The sequence below is a fragment of the Protopterus annectens genome, chromosome 12.part0 (assembly GCF_019279795.1).
Source record: "Protopterus annectens isolate FY-2018-M chromosome 12.part0, PAN1.0, whole genome shotgun sequence".
NCBI lineage: Eukaryota > Metazoa > Chordata > Ceratodontiformes > Protopteridae > Protopterus > Protopterus annectens.
Genome location: NC_056746.1, coordinates 1517366657 through 1517387036, shown reverse-complemented (window position 1 = coordinate 1517387036; position 20380 = coordinate 1517366657). Strand labels below are relative to the sequence as shown.

General features: G+C 43.2%; 1 protein-coding gene across 1 annotated transcript in view; it reads left to right on the top strand.

The window, feature by feature from the left end:
* SEC14L1 (SEC14 like lipid binding 1) overlaps window positions 1–20380 on the top strand; it is a 1962612-nt gene that overhangs the window by 249211 nt on the left and 1693021 nt on the right. The window contains exon 6 of the mRNA XM_044089037.1: window positions 18509–18637. Coding sequence (XP_043944972.1) covers window positions 18509–18637 — 129 coding nt within the window. The remainder of the gene's footprint in view (window positions 1–18508; window positions 18638–20380) is intronic.

The following is a 20380-nucleotide window of genomic DNA, read 5'->3' as shown; positions in this document are numbered from 1 at the left end:
TTTGATACTTGTTTTGGCCTATTGCAATATAATTACAGTGCAGTTACCATCATTGTCCTAACGTTTTCTATCCATTTACAAGTGGATCTGGACGTGGCAAAGATTTTTTTGCCGACCATTGGAGATCATATTTATAAATATTTTAACGATATATTCATATAAGCTGACAAGATCTATGTATGACAATTCTTGTCAGGGCTATTCCTACCAACTTAGTCCTCATATGGTTTATAATTTTGGCTTTGATTCAACATTTTATCAAGTTTGACGTGCCATTATTGTCTAGTTTCAACACACGTTTTTTTTTCTATATCTTTAGGATGTGGTACTGCTTTCATTTCTTTTTATATTTGAAATTTTCTCATAATTGAAACTGATCTTTGACTAATACACAAGTGTGAATCTGTCTTTTGACTTTGATCAAACAGTCTATTTGACTAAGTTTCATCTTTGAATTTGTCTCTAACCTACATATAGATATAGATTATAGATTAGTACTAGGCTAATTGCCTTTGTGGACCATTTGAGTCTTTGTGGCTCCTTCATACTCTGGTATTTAATATCTCCTTTTTTATTTCCATTATGGATCTAAATCGGATCTTGGTTGGGCTCTCTTCTGACAAGGAAGACTTGGGTATTTTTGGGATAGGAAAACGACCGAATGATAAGTTTTAATATCATAGATAATCCCGAGACCCCCTGTGAAAAGTTGTTTCAACAACTCAATAGAAGTATGAAAACATTAAGGTCTAATGTATGGCATTTGAAATTACTCAAAGCGTACATGGCTAAAGGAATAACTCTGAGAGGGCTTAGAGTTAAAATGTGGCCATTAGTAACTGAATTAGATGAACAACTAACCAGTGAATGGTCAACAGTACAACAAAACTGTTCCATGAAATTTGTGGAAACATTATCCAGATACTATGAACGTACTGCTGACAGAGGGAAATTCTTAATGTTAGCAAATTATGTGATGATTACAATCGATATAAGGACCAACTATTTTTTTCCACCCTATTGTCTAAACTTAGCTCAGATTTGCTTACCTTTGAACAACAACTCAAGGAAAGGAAACTCAAAAAATTTCAAAGGGACCAAACGGATTATGACAAAGGTCATCCCTTTCAGCACACTAGACATGTTAGGTTTGAAGGTGGTTATTATAAAACCAATAGCACCCCTAAACGCAAACGTCCCAAGTCCATTCTTAGAAAACGTAATACACATACTGATTCATTGTGGGGTGACACTCTCTTCTTCTGGCACGGATTTGGACACACAGCAAACCTCAGATTCTCCCATCCCCAAACGTAATAAGTGTCCCCCCTTAAGGCCTTACAAGAGGGGATGCAGGAAACATTGAAAAAATAAGAAGTTTGGAGGGTTTAATGGAACTGTTGACAAACAAATAAGTATGTTAGAACAAATGTACTTAATATTTCTGATGTAACGTTATCTGACTCTCAAACTGTCTTGTTAAATAAAGGTCTCTCTTTTATACCGGGTTTTTTTGTTCCTGAGGACACATTTGCCCAAGATGTGACAGCATTTTGCAGATTGCTTAACTTAAAACTCTATTTTCTTGACAATAAATATGATGATGCTACAGTTGATAATTTCAAATACCATAAATCCACCTTTGTCCCACCCATGCATCCTTGTGCGAGTCTTTTTCAAAATAGTGTTCTCAAAGATCTACACTTTACTTCGGGTATGACTCACCCTAAACCTAATAATCTCTCCAAGACAGATATGTCAACCTTACAGGAACTTATAAATAACAAAAATTTGGTTATCATCTCTGCAGACAAAGGTGGTGCTGTGGTAGTCATGAATTGGACCCAGTATCATGCTGAGGCTCACAGACAGCTGGAAGATGCCAGATATTATACCACAATGCCTCTTGATCCAACATCTATGTTCAAACAACAAATAGATAAGTTTTTGGATTCAGCAATGGAAAATGGCATCATTACACAAAACACCAAAAATCATCTAACTATATCTGATCCTAATAGCCAATATATCTATTTTCTGCCCCAAATTCAAAAAGATCCTTTGCATCCCCCAGGCAGACCAATTGTGGCAGGTAATGGCTACATAACCGAACCACTATCTGAATTTTTAACTAAACATCTCAAACCAATATTGAGATGGGTAAGATCTAGAATTCAGGATACCACAAAATTTTTAGGTATCATAAATGACATGCAAATTGAAGATGATTGGTTGTTATGCACCTTGGATGTTAGTGCACTATACACCAACATACCACATTGGGCAGGGCTGGATGCAGTAGAATACTGGCTATATAAATCAGAGCTATACAAACCTGACTTTAATACTTTTCTTACATGCCTAACTGAACATGTCCTCACTAAAAATGTTTTCTTCTATGGGAAACAATGTTATCTCCAGATACGGGGTACTGCAATAGGCGCATCATTTGCCCCCATATATGCAGATCTATATATGGCATACAGAGAAGAACAAATCATTTATGATGTTACACATAACATATATTTAATGGAAATTGATATCTGGCGCAGATATCTGGATGACTACTGGATGGTGTGGAGGTCTGATGTAGAATACCTGATGGAATTTGTTGAGTATCTCAATGATAACAAACAGGGCTTACAATTTACCATCAATTATGACCAACACAAGATCACATATTTAGATGTGCTGGTAACAAGGAATAAGGATAATACCCTTCGCACAGAAGTATTCAGGAAATATCCAGAATATAACACCTTACTCCACGCATCCAGCTTTCATCCAGCACATATTACCAAAAACATCCCCAAGTTTCAATATTAGGATGAGACATATTTGCTCAGAAGAAAACACCTTTCAGGCTTTTTGCAAAGATCTGTCAAACAGGTTTGAAGAAAGGGGCTACAGTATGGGTTACGTACATACAGCAAGCAGTTATGCTGCAAATCTGGCTAGGGAAGACTTTAAGTACAAACAGAAATCAAATAACATAAGCAACAATCTACGATTCACTACCACATACGGTAGAAATACAAACAGAGTCATTGATGCCATCAGACGAAATTGGAATAGTCTATTAGCCGATAATGTTTTGTCACAGCATTTATCCAAGACTTGTATGTTTTCATTTAGAAGGGGGAAAAATCTCTGATCCTATTTCAGTCACTACAAACATTACCATAATGCTACTAATCAGAAAACGATTCAAGCTTTACTTTCTGATGATAAACTTGTGGGCTGCATGCCATGTGGACATTGCAGCCATTGTAAACGTGCGCTTAAAACTAAACATTTCTCCAGTAGTAATTGCAGCACTATATTTGATATCAGGTTTTTTGCAAATTGTAGCACGGATTGGATTATCTATAATGGCCTCTTGCAGTTGTCATGCATTTTATATAGGACAAACATCTAGGCCTCTCAAGTTACGTATTTCTGAACACCTCAGTAATGTAAAAGAATGAGTAACGTCTTGTATAAACACACTCTCAAACATAACACAGCAAGATTTCATTTCACCATAACTACGGTGGTGGTGCTGTGGTAGAGTTGTCGCCTCATAGCAAGACGTTGTCCCGTTCGATTCCCAGCTAGAGCGTCTTCTGTGTGGAGGCGTACATGAATGGGGTGTGCCTTCGTTGAAGGTTGTGCGTCAGGGCTGGTAACTCGGTACGTAAAACTCCACTATCAATCATTAACGGACCGGAGTTCCGCTGTGGTGAGCCCTAACCGGGAAAAGCTGAAAGTCACAAATCATTGATAAAATAACAAGCGACAGATCCAACAAATCTGGGTGGCGCAGCAAATTAAATATAAAAGAAAAGAAATGGATTGTTAAATTGGGTGGCCTTTTCCAGCCTGGTCTTAATGAAGATTTATGATTTTTTATTTTAATGAATATTCATGAGCTCACCAATGAAATTTTGTGACTAATTATGTCATTGTATAAAAGAACCTCAATATGTTATGATTATTTACACTGATGAAGGCTAGGTTAACAACCTAGCCGAAACCGGTCTGTCATTTTTGTGTTTTTTTTTTATTTTTATTACTAATTAAATTAGTTCATACAACTCACAGTTGCTGGCTTTTGTTCTTTGCTTACCATGTGTTTTTGAGCCGTGCAATCACTACCGTGCAGGGGAATTCTTTTTAGGCTTAAAATGGCCCACAAGCACAGCTAGCCTAGTACTTACCTGTGAGCAGACACACAGGAGACCTTCAGACACTGGATCCATTCCACAGAAGATCATGCTTACTGAGTCTGGTGGACTTCTTAAGAAATTTACCAATGCAGTGGATGAGGGTAAAATGGTGTACATTGCCTACCTTGTCTTAGCTAAGGCATTTGATGTAGTGCCCCACTCGGGCAATATCATAATCATCCATCACCTTTTTCCCATTTTTTAGGTGGGATTGGGGTGTCATGTCAACTGTTGCTATCTCTCTCTGTTCAGTGACACTCTGGCTTTCTTCAGCATTCATGCCTATCACATGTCTTTTCTCATATAATCCTTCCACCTCTTTGCTGGATGCCCTTGTTTCCTCTTGCTTTCTTCTTGTCTGTCCCAAATATTATTCACCAGATTGTCTTTTGCCTTTTTCCACATGTGCCCAAACCATTGTAATCTGTTATCTTTGACCTTTTCAGCAACTAGAGCTACTTTGGCTTCTGCTCTTATGTCAGCATATGCATCATACCATCCATCTCAGGCACTTCATCTCCATCACCTGTAGCTTCCTCAACTACTCTGCCTTTACTGCCCAAGTGTCTTACTATACAGAAGTACTGGTCACGCTACTGTTTTGCAAACCTTACATTTTTATCTTCTTTGGCATTGTTATATACTACACCTGATGCTCTGTGCCAGTTGTCTGCAGCCCTTCTGATTCTGGGTCTGTTTTCCTCATTCAGACTTCCTTATGAACTGCCCCTCCCAGATACTTGAAGCTGTTAACCTGTTCCCCTATTTTCCCTTCTATTTCAGTTCTCAGCTTCTTCTGATTTCCCCATTTGCTGTCATTACAGCTGTCTTATCTGGCTTGAGTTTCATCCCATGTGCCTTTAGTTTTGTATTTTGTTCCCCTATCCTTTGCTGGAGTTCTTGCTCAGTGTTTACCTGTAGTGCCACTTTGTCTGCATGCAGCAGCTTTGTTCTGTCTCCTCTGACCTGTTTGCTAATGTAGTCCATCACCAGTATGAACAGTAGTGGGCTCATAGCTGAAACATGATGCACACCCACTCCCACTGGTAAGCCCCTCTGTGAGACCGAACACGGTTTCATAGTTTCATAGTTTAGTACTATGCTATCTGCCCTGGGGCATTTGTAAGCCTAGCCATAGTGATGTGGCTTTTGCCACCCCATGAAATGGTACAAAAATATACAGAATAAATTTAGAATACTGTGCCTCTGTCTAGTAGTGACACAGTGAAGGTCCCCTTGTATAATAGAATTAGTTTACTGTGCCCCTGTCTAGCAGTGACACAGATGTGACCCCTGGGGTAAACTTACGATCTCCCATCCACTCATCAAGATTTCTCTTGAAGAGAGTCAGTGAGGGGCTCTGTCTAATATGAACTGGGATTTTGTTCCAAAGCATGGGAAGCCTCTCGGTTATGACTCTTCCCTCCAGCATGTCCTATTCATACTTGTGCCGAGGTTTAAGTCTTTAGCTCTCGTGGTCCTGATGGATTTGGATTTTTTGAGATGGAGCATGTCCATCAGATCCTGGTTGGACATGGCCTTGTACGTCAGGCAGAGATCACCTCTGAGCAGGCGGTATGCTACTGAATAGACCTGAAGTTTCTTTAGTCTGGCAGAATAAGACCTATGTTGGAGACCCTTGATCCTCTTGGTGAGGTACTTTTGTGGTCTCTCCAGCTGTTGCAAATGCCGGGTGAGGTACATACCAAATGGGGCATTGTACTCAATCATGGGTCTGATGAGGGAGGAGTATAGGGGTACAATGACATCTTTGGATCTGGATGTGAATCCCTTCATGATGAGGTGTGCAAGGTAGAATGTTTTTCTAACCACTTTGGCAACGTGGGTGTCAAATGAGAGGTCGCTGTCGACTTTGGTCCCTAGGTCTCTGATTACTTTTTCCATACTCAGTGGGTTGCTGTCTATGTGATAATTTGTGGATACTTTGTTTTTCCCAAAGGGGGTGACTATACATTTTTTGGCATTTAGTTTAAGGCCGTGACTCCGGCACCAGTTGTCCGTTTCTGTGAGGCCTTTTTGTAGGATGTATGTGTCCGCTGGTGCATCGACTATGGCGCCTAGTTTGCAGTCATCTGCGAACTTTGTCAGCCACAGCCCTCCCATGTTTGCTTTAACATCTGAGAAATAAATGCCAAACAAGAGGGGTCCCAGGACAGATCCCTTTGGGACACCACTTGTGACTGGCTTTGAGTCTGACATTGCTCCAGCGATTTTAACTTTATGGGTTCTGTCCTTTAGCCAGTTTGCAACCCATCTAGTGACATAAGGGTTTACGTTTAAGCTGTTGAGCTTATCTATGATGCCTGAGTGGGGTATTGTGTTGAACGCCTTAGCCAAGTCCAGGTAGGCTGTATGGACTGCTTTTCCTTATCAATGGCTCTAGTGACTGTTTCGAAAAAGTCAACCAGGTTCAAAAGGCAGGATGTGCCCTTTACAAAGCCGAACTGGGTGAGGTGAAGTGTCTGTAGGTCCCCTGTGTCTCTGTTTATGAGTTCCATAATGATTCTTTCCATAGCTTTGCAGACCAGGCTGGTTAAGCTTATGGGGCGGTAGTTCCCAGGGTCTGTAGAGGTACCCCCTTTGTGGAGTGGGACCACTGTTGCTGTACGCCAGTGTTCAGGTACATATCCTGTAGTAAGGCTAAGGTTAAATAGCATTTTTATGTGCGGGTTTAGCTCCTCTTGGAGTTCACGTAGCACGCAACCCGGGATACCGTCAGGTCCCATTGATGCTGTGTTTTTAGCTTTGTTGAGGGCGGTTCTCACTTGGACATCTGAGATGACAGGGAGATTACATTCAGCTGGGATAAGTATTTCTTCTTTTGAGGGTGAGGGAGGGGAGAAATTTGCACTGAACCTGTCAGCCAGAATGTTGGCAATATCTGTGGGTTCAGTGTATTTTTTGTTGTTGTGAACTAACTCTAGCATATCTGAGGGTTTCCGCTCTGGTTTCTAACATAGCTGAAGAAGGCTTTGTGGTTATTTTTAGTGTCCTTAGCGATTTTTCTCTCAAAGTTGGCCTTGGATGTTTTTATGCAAGAACGTAGTTTTCTGCTAATGTTGATCAGAGATGTCTTCCTTTATGGGATTTTGCTCTGACGTGCAGTAGCTTCCTTCTTTTGTTATACAATTTGTTAATGGCTGAGGTCCACCAGACAGGACGCTTGCCTTTGGTGGAGAGGGACTTGGATTTATTTGGGATTGCATGATCCATGCATTCTTGGAGATGTCCATAGAAAGCATTTGTGAAGGATTCGGCATTGTGGGATGTGGTATCTACTGGCCCAGTGGGCTTAAAGGATACCATCTCAGTCTTAAGAAGAGTGAAGTCTGCTTTTGAGAAGTTTTTCACTGTGGTCTTTTGTGTTGGGGGTGGAGGTGGGATATGTATATCCAGGGTGATTACTTTGTGGTCAGATCTCACTAGTGAGGGGTATACCTCTGGTGTGGAGCATTTTGTCCCCATGTTTGTGGTGATCAGGTGTAGTGATGATCTCCCCTAGTGGGAGAGGTGACTAGTTGTTCCAGTGCATTTGAATTTATGAATTCCAGGAACCTTTGGGCTACGGTGTTAGGGCTAGAATAATGTACCCAATCTATGTTTGGGTAGTTGAAGTCTGCCAGTATGATGGTATTTTGTGATGCATTCATATCCTCCAATGTCTTTAGGAAGGCTGAGTGGGGGTTTTGAGATTGGGAGGGTGGTCTGTAACATGCTACCAGTTGTATAGCAGTTTTGCCTATGGTTAGTTGCACCTGTATGGTCTCTGATGCTTCATGTGTTGCTACTAACCTGGAGGTGTGGGTGTCCTTGATGAATATGGACACTCCCCCTCCCTTTGTGGTTCAGCCCGGGTTTAGGGGCCGAAAAGCATGATACGGGGTATAGCCTGGTAGTTCTGGGGTGCTCTCAGGAGCCTTGAACCAGGTTTCAGTTACTGCACAGACGTCTATGTTCTCCATGCTGAGGAGTGCATAGAGTGCCTGCATCTTGAGATTTAGACTTCTGGCGTTGAGCAGCATTACCCTTAGTTTTTTCCATTTTTGTTTTCTAAGGAGGTGGGTTTGTCTTTTGAGCCTTATGTAAAAAAGGCACTATCGGGGTGGCAAGAGCCTTAGCCAATATCCGGAAGCCCAGTGGTGACAGGTGTAAGCCATCCCTTGCGAAGCAGCGTGGCTTGTCCAACATGTCATCCCAGGCAGACAGACATTGGATCCCCTTAGAATGACACCAGTACTTAAGCCAATTGTTAAAGCTGATCATCTTGTCTTTGTATTGTGGCATCATTCTTGGTGAGGGCAAGATGCTGGTCAGGGTCATACCAGCCTGGGCTACATAATCGGAGAACTCCTCTATGTCTCTTTTCATGTAGTCCAGGGAGGTACGTCTCAGGTCATTCACGCCAGCATGGACAATGACGGAGTCATATTTGTACTTGCTTTGGAGTGACCTGAGTGCATGTGTTATGTGGCGGATCCTAGCTCCCGATAGGCAGCTCATAGTCGCCCTCTCCTTGTTCAGCCTGGTAAGCGGGACATCAGTGTGTCTGACTATAGAGGCACCTATTACTAGTGTATCAGGCATGGTGTTTGGCCTTAAGGGCTGTGATTGGTTGACACACTGATTTATTGAAGTATGTGTTGCATGTGTTTTGTTTTGAGGTGGTGGATTTTTGGATGTCTGCTTTGGGAGCCTCTGTTGTTTTGGAAAGTTTTTTATTAGAGCCTCCAAGTATGTCTTTGTGTTATTATGTGTATGGTTTGCAGTTGTGGTAGGTCTATGTGGGACTGTGTTTGTTGTGTGTGTGGTTACCATCTCCTCCTGTCTGGTCATGCTAGCCCTGAGTTGAGAGAATTCAGCCTCCAGTTTGGCTATATAGATGCATCTCTCACATGTATTTGTGTTTGTTGGGAGGAGGAGAGGGTTGTCTGTATACATGAGACAATTCTAGCATTGTCTCAAGATACCCAGATTAACCAGCTGAACTGGAGAGGATGCCAGTAATCTACCACTCGACATGCTAGAACAGTACAAGGGAGTGCTGTGCCTTTAAGGGAAGTGGATATTCACAGGGGTGGTAGGTGGATGTAGTGCTTTACTTTGTACGAGGGTGCTTACTTAGTAGAGAAGTTTTGAGAACAAGTGCTAGGCTTATAGTATAGCGAGTAGTCTGATTATGCTAAGAGTAGAGCTTCCTTAAGGGAAAATTTGAAGAGCAGACTTGGCTGAGCCAGAAGAAGTTTAACCTTGTTCAACCAGCGCTGTGCCGCACAACTGCGCAAAGCCGTGCAAACGCGGATTTTAAACCGGGAACGACAAAATAGCTAGAAATGGTCCAAAACAACCAATTACTACAGCTCTTGTGCTGAGGTCACTTCCTACAGGGATAGGTAGGCTGCTCAAGGCTCCCCCTCCCACTGGTGAGCAAAGAAACTTCCTGTGTTGTCCATTACCTTACTTGGATAGAAGGAACTACACCACAGCCCAGAATACAGCAATGCCTGTAAACTGGTCTAAACTAGTCGAGGAGAGGCGGGAAAACGAGGATTATTTTTTTTTTTTTTTATAGAAACACACAGAAAATGCAGAAACAGTGATAAATCAGTTACACAGGCTAGCACACTTTAGTGGGCAGCCTCAACAGTTAAATTAAACAAAGTTTTGATTGTTCATACTTGTCATTGGGTCATTGAACATAGCTTGCACTAATTCTGCCAGTGTTTCTGTGACTTTGAACCACCACAGGACTGCGCAAATCTGCAGTCTTGGGAATTTGTCATATGCTTTCTCCAAGTTTAAGAATCCTCAGTTGGACTGTTTCCTCATCTGTAGCTTCTCAAATATATGTATCAGTGCAAACATTGGGCCATTTGTGCTGCATTCTGATCTGAATCCGAACTGTTGTTCTCCCATCTTACATTTCTGGGTGTTTAGCAAGTGCATGGCAGTGGTTGCAGCCTGGCTTCAACTGCAGGGATTTCAGGTCTTTCCATGCCTGTATGATTGGCTTCTCACTGCCTCCACAAGACCATTGTTAATCAGAGCCAGAGATACTTTACTGCAACTGTGCGACCATTTCATTGCAGTTAGTTATCCCAAGTCAAGCCTTCAGCTTTTTCAGGTTGTTGAATCCATAGGTTGTTGGATGAATACAGTCAATCATATTGCCAGGTTTCCAAGTTCCAGAGTTTTTAGCCTTCATGCTCAAGCCTGGTCAGTGCTTGCAACCTCAAAGCCTCCAGCTCACCCAGTTATGAAACTTCTAGATGTCCTTCTATTTCCATGTTGCAGTATTCTGCATATGGGTTTACTGCTCTAGTCTTGCGTATGTACAGACAGTATTCAAAAGCTTTCAGTCCCTCCAGGGTGCGTGAGACGTCTGACGTGGCTGAGAGAACGTGGGTCATAAAGGTCATGGCGCACACCAGCCCTCAGAACTTTTCAGTCACCAGTCGTATGCCAGGTGTTTCTGTACTACTGATGCCAGGTTCGTTTTAATAAGGTAATTACCCTGTTGGGGACCTTTTCAGTCCTCCTTAAAGTCTGTATTGCTTGTTCATGTCATCCAGAAAGGGTAAGTGTTGGTGCGGCCACCAGATCCCTCATAAGGGCACCCATGATAAGTGCCTTTTTTGTTTGGGATGGTCACATGACCACAAGACCTGCCCTGTTTGCCAGGCATTTGTGCCTAAGACCTTACATAGTCGCTAGCATATGTTAAATCTTTACCTAGAAAACCAACATCTGAAGCAGATTACTTCAGGGATGGAGGGCTTCTCAAACGTCTCCTCAGAACCATCAAAAATGAAGTCCAAGACCTTACGGTCTTTGTCTACTGCTGAGCCTCTTCCGACCAATCCAAAGCCTGTGTCTGACATCGACCTGGTACAAGGATCTGGACCCGGACCCGTCACTCCGGATAATGTGGGTACCTCTGAGGACACTGCACAATCCCTAGGCAAGAGCATGTCTGCAGAGGCTATTCTGGTGTTAACTTCCAACATCAGGGGGAACCTGCATTTTCTGAAGATCCATCTGATCACTCCCATCCTTTGCAGTCTCCGATTTCTAGGCCCTCACAGACGTCCACCAGACCCCTAAAAGGAGAGAATAGAGAACATATTTCTCCCACAACAGAAAGCATGCCTAATTGGCAGGCTTTTAGTCAAAGCCTTTTCAGTGCTTTTATGGCACCGAGGCCTACCTTCACTGTTGCTACTTCCATATCACCTCCTCTCCTGAGCCTTAAGCCTCAGACTATGGAGACTAACCCTAAGGAAGAGGAAGTCCTTTCAGATTCCTCAGAGGAATCACTTTCATACAACTTTCATATCTTCCCCCTTGTGATATGGATCCCCAGAGGAAGAATCAGTGGACCCTGACTCCCCAGTTGAAGACCTGACTTTTGGAGAAACTATTTCCAGGATGAAGGAACACTTAAAATGGGAATCCTCAGAAAGTAATGAGGTGCAAAAAAGATATTGCGACCTCATTCAAATTGAATCCCCAGCCCATTTGCTGTTCCTCCTATCCTGTCTTGTCTTTTTAGTTGCCTTCTCATCAGCATCTCTTTACCCAGACTCCCAACCTCCTGCTCCACACAGACCAAACAGACTTTACAAAGTGCCTGACACTGCTAAGCATCTGCTTAAGTGCCCACCTGCTGATCCAGCCACTATCTCAATCTCTATGGACAAAGCCTCCAAGCTCCTACCTTCTACCACCATTCTCCCTGCTGACAAAGTCAGCAAAACTATGGAAAGGTTGAGCAAAAAGATACATACATCGGCTACCTTGGCCTTCAGAGCTACAAATTACCAAGCTCACATGGCCAATAATGCCCTGTCCCTCTTAGAATCTACCACCAAACATCCGACAGATATTCCAGACTCCCCTGCCAAAAGCATCACTGTCCTCTCGTCTGGCTTTCTCTTCCCAGGTTACCAGACACACTATCAAGTGCAGTTATGCTGTTGCTGAATCCTCAGTCAGGTCAGCAGCATCAGCATTTGCGTTAGGCAGATAGATACTCTTGGCTTTGCCTACAACCCCTGCCTGATGATTTCGATCACCTTCTCACATATGTAATTAAGCACAAAACCATTAATTCCCAACAACCCTTACTCAGAAAGGTTAGAAACAATAAAAGCTTTGACCCTGCCAAATTCCATCAAGAACTAAACTCATGTAATTGGTCTATTCTAAAACACCTCCCGTTAGAGGAAGCAGTAGCATACTTTAACAACAAATTCCTTGAGATCCTTGATTTGTATGCACCTGTTCGTTCAAAGAGAACCAAGGCAAAAACTGCACCATGGCTTTCTATAGAGTCTAAACTCAAAATTACCCTTAGAAACAAAGCACGGGCTTTATGGCGTTCTTCTAAAGACCCTCAAGATCACATTAAATACAGGCAATCCAGGAACAAAACCAAAAAATCAATTCAACAAGACAAAAAACAATACTACTGTAATTTACAGACAGTAAATCAAAATAACCCTCAGAAGTTTTGGGCAGGTTTAAATAATCTACTACATCCTGGACAAACTTCAACCCCAATCCCTGCTACTACTATTGATAAAACCCCTGAAGATGTTTCTGATAGTTTTAACCAATTCTTTACTGAGACTATTCAAGCCCTAGCTAGCCAACTACCTCCTAGCTTCCCTGGTCCTGAAAGTAGCACCCCTAGAAACCTACTCATGTTCAGCTTCCAACCAGTTGCCACTTCACTTATCCGTACCTTGATAAAAAAATTAAAACCCACTACACTTTCTGCTGATCAACTCCCTGCCAAGTACCTACAAAAATCAGCGGATGCTATTGCCACCATCTGGAAAATATCTTATGTAATCCCACTTCACAAAGGAGGCAGCTCTACTGAATTTTCCAATTATAGGCCAATAGCTATACTCTCTCCACTTGCAAAGATTATGGAAAAATGTATTCATAGACAACTCATGCACCACCTAATCCAAAATCGCCTTATGGCAGGCACTCAGCATGGCTTCCATCCTCATCACAGCACTACTTCAGCCCTCCTAGCCTTTACTAACACCATAAACCATAATCGCAACAATAATTATATATCCTCAGCCCTCTTTTTGGATCTTTCCAAGGCATTCGATATGGTTGATCACAAACTTTTAATCCACACCCTGCAAACATTCTGTCTAGATACTGGAGCCCTCCAATGGTTTCAGTCCTACCTGAATAGTCGACAGCAGGCTGTCCTCTGGCAGAACAAACTCTCTAACCTTCTACCTAACACCCTTGGAGTACCACAAGGCTCTATATTAGGGCCCTTGCTGTTCTCCATCTTCATTAACGTCCTTTATACTGTCATCCCAAAAGTCAGCTGTATCCAATATGCTGATGACTCTACTCCGATTTGCTCAGCCACATCTCCAGTAGTTATTGTCCGCTACCCAGACCACCTTTAATACAATAGAAAACTGGCTTTCTGAACATCATCTGATCCTAAATCCCAAAAAAACTAAAATGCTGTTATTTTCACCAACACGTAGGTCTACCACTTTCACCTTTACCATAAAATCAAATGATGGCACAATAATCTCCCCTGACCCATCTACAAAACTATTAGGTGTCATCATAGACAATAATCTAAAATTTGACCTACATGTTAACCAAACTATCAAAACCATCAATAAAAAACTAGGGTCACTTTACAGAATAAAAGCCTTCCTGACCCCTCCAGCTAAAATTACCATAGCTCGCTCTCACCTTCTTTCAACCCTTCTGTATGCACCCCCTCTACTCTCGAATTTAAACAAGACTGTCCTTAACAAACTCTCAATATGCTACAACCACATTGCCAGGTTTGCCACTGGGCTGCCTGTTAAGACACATCATTGTATCAATCTAAATCAGCTTGGGTGGCTTGAACTACCCAGCCTAATCCAGTATAACCAACTGATTATGGCCTGTAAAATCCTCTATAATCCAGACAATACTCCTGCACTTAAAAATATTATCACCCCCATAACAATCCTAGACCGCTTCGATCCTTTAACAAATTACTAATTCAGACTAGCAAAATTAATAACACAGCCGGTGATTCTCTCTTTGCACACTCTGTAAGGAGATCCTGGAACTCTCTTCCAGCTGATATTACCTTACATTCCACCTTAGGTCAATTTAAAACTAGACTCAAACAACATTTGTCACTTAACTGGCTATGTCAATGTATCAAGCCTGGCTAACTCTTTCTAGAATGTGTAAAAACCTGTTAACCAGTTTACTGTGTAATTTAATTTAATCCTGACTTGCGCTCAGGATTAACTGTCACCTGTGGAACTTGTTTAACTTGCTTACTTATGTAATTTCTGTAAATAGTCTGTAATATGTAATGCTGGTATTATGTAATGCTGTATCTGCTTACCCTTGGAGCTTTCCTCCCTGGGCCTCTGCTGAAAATGGACATGCATCCAGTTGGACTATCCCGGTCAACAAATGTAAAATAAAATAAATAAATACATTTCAGGGCAAAGCTCATTGATGCTCCCTTGGACAGTGCTGCACTTTTTTGTTCTAAAGTAGCAGACATTTTCAAGTCTCTGCAGCAAAAAGGCAAAGAAATGCAGGACTTTAAACATATGATAGTTTTTCCAATATCCAATACCCAAGTTTCAAAGAAACTGTCAAGCAAAAACAGTTTATTAGGAAGCGCACTCGTAATGCCCCTCCTTCAAGGCCTCGTAAGCCCACTAGGAAACAACCTCCACCTAGAGCATCCCCTCTGTAGCCAGAGACCTCCCTTTCAAGACAGGGCAGGTAGCATCTGACTACCTGCCTCCTCCATCTCCTCCTTTGGTATCACTGTCAGCTCGCCTCTCACTGCCTCCTTGGTTGGACAAAGCTCACCTCAGACGAGAGAGTCTTGTCCATACTATAGAATGGTTACTACATGTCCTGGATATCCCATGACCACCTTCACAGCAGCTGCACCTCTTGCAACTGATAGTGCAAACCCTGTTAGCTCAGGGCACCATAGAGACAGTCCTATCAGCTGCAAAAGGAAGAGGATTCTACTCCAGGCTCTTCCTGGTCCCCAGGAAGGACAGACCCTGGAGACCTATTCTTGACCTCTCAAATCTAAATATTTTCCTAAAGGTCCCTACCTTCAAAATGCTGACCCTGCCAGCCCTTTTCCCACTCCTAATTCCCCAAGGATTCCTGGCATCATTAGATATAAAAGATGCTTTACCTCCACATCCCAATAAAACCCACCTACAGGAAATATCTAAGATTCTTAGTGGGTTCCTCTCACTTGCAATTCTCTGTCTTGCAGTTTGGACTCTCCACTGCACCCAGAGTCTTCACAAAATGCTTTGCACCAGTGGTTGCATCCTGCAGGACAAAGGGAATACAGATATTCCCTTACCTGGACGACATGTTGATCCAGGCTGCCAGCCAAGAAACCCTCCAAAGGCACATCCACTTTGTGTTGGCCCTCCTTCAGTCACTGGGATTCCAGGTAAACTTCCCCAAATCTCATCTACAACCAACTTAAGACATTGTATTTCTTGGGTGCAGGATCCGCTATGACCTCATGGAGGCGAACCTACCCACACCCAAAGTGAACTCCTTGACAGAACTCCTTCTGGTCCTTCACTCCACAGAGTTGACTGCAAGGCAGTACCTCAAACTACATGGCAGCTACCATACCCATGCTTCCTTTAACAGGACTGCACATCAGAAAGTTGAAGTGGTACCTTCGGTTAGTTTGGAAGCAGCACAACCAACCCTCTGGAGCACATTGTGCTTCTTCTACGCTACCTAAAAAGGAAATACTATGGTGGCTGGCACAGGTTGAAGCACAACCCAGGCCTTCCTCTCCAACCACCTCTGCCCACACAGGTCATGCACACACACTCCTCAGACCTGGGTTGGAGAACCATTCTTGGCCACCGAAGGGTGCAGAGCCTGTGCCAAATCTCCACAAATTAGAACACTTCAGTGCCAGAGAGATGAGGGTAATCCTTATAGCCCTCCAGGCATGTCTTCCTTTCCTACAGCAGGGATCCGATATACACAGACCACACCACTGTACTGTCAACAAGCTAGGAGGGACCAAGTCCTACCTTCTCTGCAGATTGGCCCTCTTAATTTAGGAAATTGCCACCTCACAGGAATCACTCTGCAGGCAACCTACATTGCCTCTCTCCACAGCTCCCAGGCAGATTATTTGAGCAGAACCAGCACAAACAACCATGAATGGATGCTTCACAGAGATGTCTTCCTGGATCTGGTCCACAGGTGGGGTATACCTCAAATAGACCTGTTTGCCTCCACCATCAACAGGCAACTTCCTGGCTTTTGCACCAAGACACCAGAACCACAAGCACTGGAAAGAGATGCCTCCTCAATTTCCTGAAAGGGGAAATATCTATATGTACCCCCCCCCCTTTCCACTCATTCAGAAGTCCTGCTGTGAAAATACAGCAGGACAATCCAAAAATCTTGTTGGTGATACCCTACTGGTCCAGTCAGCACTGGTTCCCCTTACTCCTACATTTATCCAAGGGCAATCACCACAGGTTACCCCCCAGAGTGGACCTCCTCAGACAGCACAAGGTGTCACTAATTCACCCACAGTGGCAGCTTCTACACCTAACCCGGTGGCTGATAGGATTCCTATCCCCTTCAGACACCTTTACCATTGAGAAAGTGCACAATGTCCTGCAGGAGGCCAGGAAACCAAGTAGAAGAAAGTCATACTTTTCAAAGTGGAAAAAATTCACTATTTGGTGTCATAAGACAGCTGGACCCATTTCTTCGAACCCCTTCTAGTGCTGTCTTATCTATGTGAACTACTACAGACTGAATTGGCTTACTCATCCATCAAAGGTCATCTGTCTGCTATTTCAGCATGCTTGCCTCTGAATCCCCATTCGCATCCAGACTTCATTCCAAGCTCTTCTTTAAAGGGGTACTTCACCTCGGACCCCTTCAGGAAACCTTCTCCCTCACCTTGGGACCTTAACTACATGCTCGAGAAGCTTACGCTCCCACCCTTTGATCCAGTGGATAAAGCTTCCCTAAAGCATTGTACTTGGAAAACTGTTCTGTTAGTGGCCCTGACCTCAGCCAGAAGAGTTTCAGAACTTCAAGTCTTTATGGCTATTCCTCATTTCCCACAAGGATAGGTTTACCTTCAGGACAAACCCATCCTTCATGCCCAAGGTAGTGAATGATCTGTCCCTCAACCAGGCCATACACTTGCCTGTCTTTTTCCCAAACTCACAACTGGATAGTGAGAGAGTGCGACATTCCTTAGATGTACACAGACAAATCAGGCTGTACTTGCACAACACTAAGTCTACCAGACAGGCTGACCAGCTTTTTGTATCCTTCCACCCTAGAGCCCTGGGGAAGGCAGTGTCCAAACAGAGTATTTCTACTTGGATCTCTAAGGCCATCACATTATGCTACGGGTTCCATGGTAAGTCTCTGCAGGGTACAGTTAAAGCACATTCTACAAGAGCCATGGCCTCTTCAGGTGCCTTATTTAAGGGCCTGGATATCACTACTATCCTGGAGGCTGCTACTTGGTCTTCTGTTCACACCTACACCAAACACTATAAACTTGACAACATCTCCAGATCCAGGACAGGGTTTGCCAATGCTATCCTTCATGGATTCCTGGAGTCTGGCTCTAGACCACCACCCCAATCTTATTGAGCTTTAGCACTCGCCCATATGCAGAATACTGCAACATGGGAATAGAAGGGCACAGAAAAGTTGTGTAAAATCTTACCATAACCATAGATGCTCTTCTCTTCCATGTTGCAGTATTCCTTCCCACCCTCTTTCTCTTCCTGTCAACTAATAACATCCTTATCTGGATGGCAATGAATTGGCATTGCCCTTACTAGGACTGACTCTGGCTGGGGCCTTCAATTCTGAGGGCTGGTGCGTGCCAACATCACCTTTATGGCCCACATTCTCTCAGCCATGTCAGACGTCTCATGCTTCCTGGAGGGACTGAAAGTTTTAGAATACTGGCTGTACATACGCAAGACTAAAGGAGTAAACCCATATGCAGAATACTGCAACATGGAAGAGAAGGACATCTATGGTTACAGTAAGATTTTACACAACTTTTCTTTCCTATGACAGCACCCATAGAGTTGGTTGCTCCAAGTCTAAGTTATACATTGTATGTAAATGTTTCCGTACAGTCTGCAGTAAAAATAAATAAAGCAAGACTCTGTCTTTATAAATGGAGTTATTTAGCTTTTGTTTCCATTTGGCAGGTTCATCCAGAGAATGAAGACTGGACTTGTTTTGAACAATCTGCGAGTCTTGATATCAAGTCTTTCTTTGGCTTTGAAAGCACTGTTGAAAAGATTGCAATGAAGCAGTATACTAGCAGCATTAAGAAAGTAAGTAATGGGCGGATTTAATGTTGACTGTTAAAAATGTGTGATTTTCTTCGTGTTTCACTGTTGCAGTCATCACATTTGGGTTATCTGCCTGCATGTAGCCCTCAGCTGGTCTGAATACCAGAGTCTTCGGATTTCTGCATCGGATGTTGCCACTTCTTCCTTGATGTCAGGTCGTCAGGGGTATAAAACATGCAGCCAATGCCATTACATCAGTCTTTCTTGCTGTGTGGTGCCCAAAGCAGTTTGCAAGTGCTGGTCGGCTGACTCCTGAAATTTTCGTTTTCGAGTTTCAGACCCGAAGTCTTCAAAAAAGCTAAGTACCCCGTTGGGGATCTTTTTTCTTGCTCTAACCGATGTCAGTAAAAGTTAACAATTGTCTTACCTGTGGAAAGCAAATTACCTCATAGAGATTTTCATTCTTACTGCATCCCCTGTTTAGGCCCAGACCACAACGTCTCTCGTTGTCAGATGTTCTTCATTCCACATTGCTGCAGTCCTAACCATTGGGTAGTCCGCTGTCCAGTCGGCCCGAATACCAAAGTATATGGCTGACGTCGGTCAAGGCGCATTAGACTGACGCCAGTACGCCAGGGTACTAATGCGCATGACCGACGCCATATCTTCAGTCTTTTTTGCCGCATGGTCCGATGCAGAAGCAGTTCTTGCGAGTGCAGGTTGGCGTTCTGAAATATTTCCGAAGTCGGAGTTTCAGACCGAATCAAAGTTGGCTAAGTACCCCGTTGGGGAGCATTTTGGTTTTTTCTTGCCTCAGTATTTAACCGGATGTCAGAAAAAGTGAATAACTGTATTTCTTGTGGGAAACAGATACCTCATAGGGATTACCATACTCTGTGTATACCTTGTTTAGGGCCTGAGCACGACGTTGTTGGTTGCCGCTCTTGTGCTAGATTTAATAAACGCACTATTAAGAGAAGGTTAGACTGTGCCAGGTTAGTGTTTGGGAAGCGTTGTAATTACAAAATGCCGCCGGATGCTCCGCCGCTTCGCCTAAGAAGCGCAAAGACAAAACAGCGAAGCCTAGGGTTGATGAACCGGCAGTCCCGGACGCCGGTTCTTTAGAAGGCTCTGTGGAGCCAGAGGTTTTGCCAGGAGTTTCTTTGGAGTCTCAGGCAGACACTTTACTGTTACAGGATGTGCCCTCTCAGGAGGTAGGCCTGGCTGAGGGGCTTCTCAGGTAACTGTTCTTCCCTCTGTTCCCAAGTTAGTTAGAGCTTCTCCTGCTGTTGCCAAAACTTCTTTCAGAGGTAGGCCAAGTTCAGCTACAGTGGGGGTTTCTCCTAGCACTTCAGGTTCTGTGCCTAAGAAACATATGCTTAAAATGGCAGAAGATTTAATTACTATGATTAGAGGCTCTATGCCCCCTCCTGATAAGAGGCCTAGGGTGGAACCTGAGTTTGAGAGTTTGGAACAGTATTCAGAGGCTTCGAGTCTTCTCATGAAGAATTACAGGACTTTCCTCCTTATTCTGATTCTGATGTGGATGATTCCACACCTACAGCTTCTCCTCCTGAGGATTTCTCATTTTCAGAGACTCTGCATTCCATGAGGGAACACTTTAAATGGGAAGGCCAAGATTACTCTGATTCCAGGAAAAGGCTTAGGGAATTCTTATTTTTACCACAACATAGGCCCTTAGCTATACCTCCTGTGTTGAATGTGGTGGAAGATGTTTTTGCAGAGGCTTCCTGAACCCTGACTCTTTGCCTCCTGCTCCTGTTA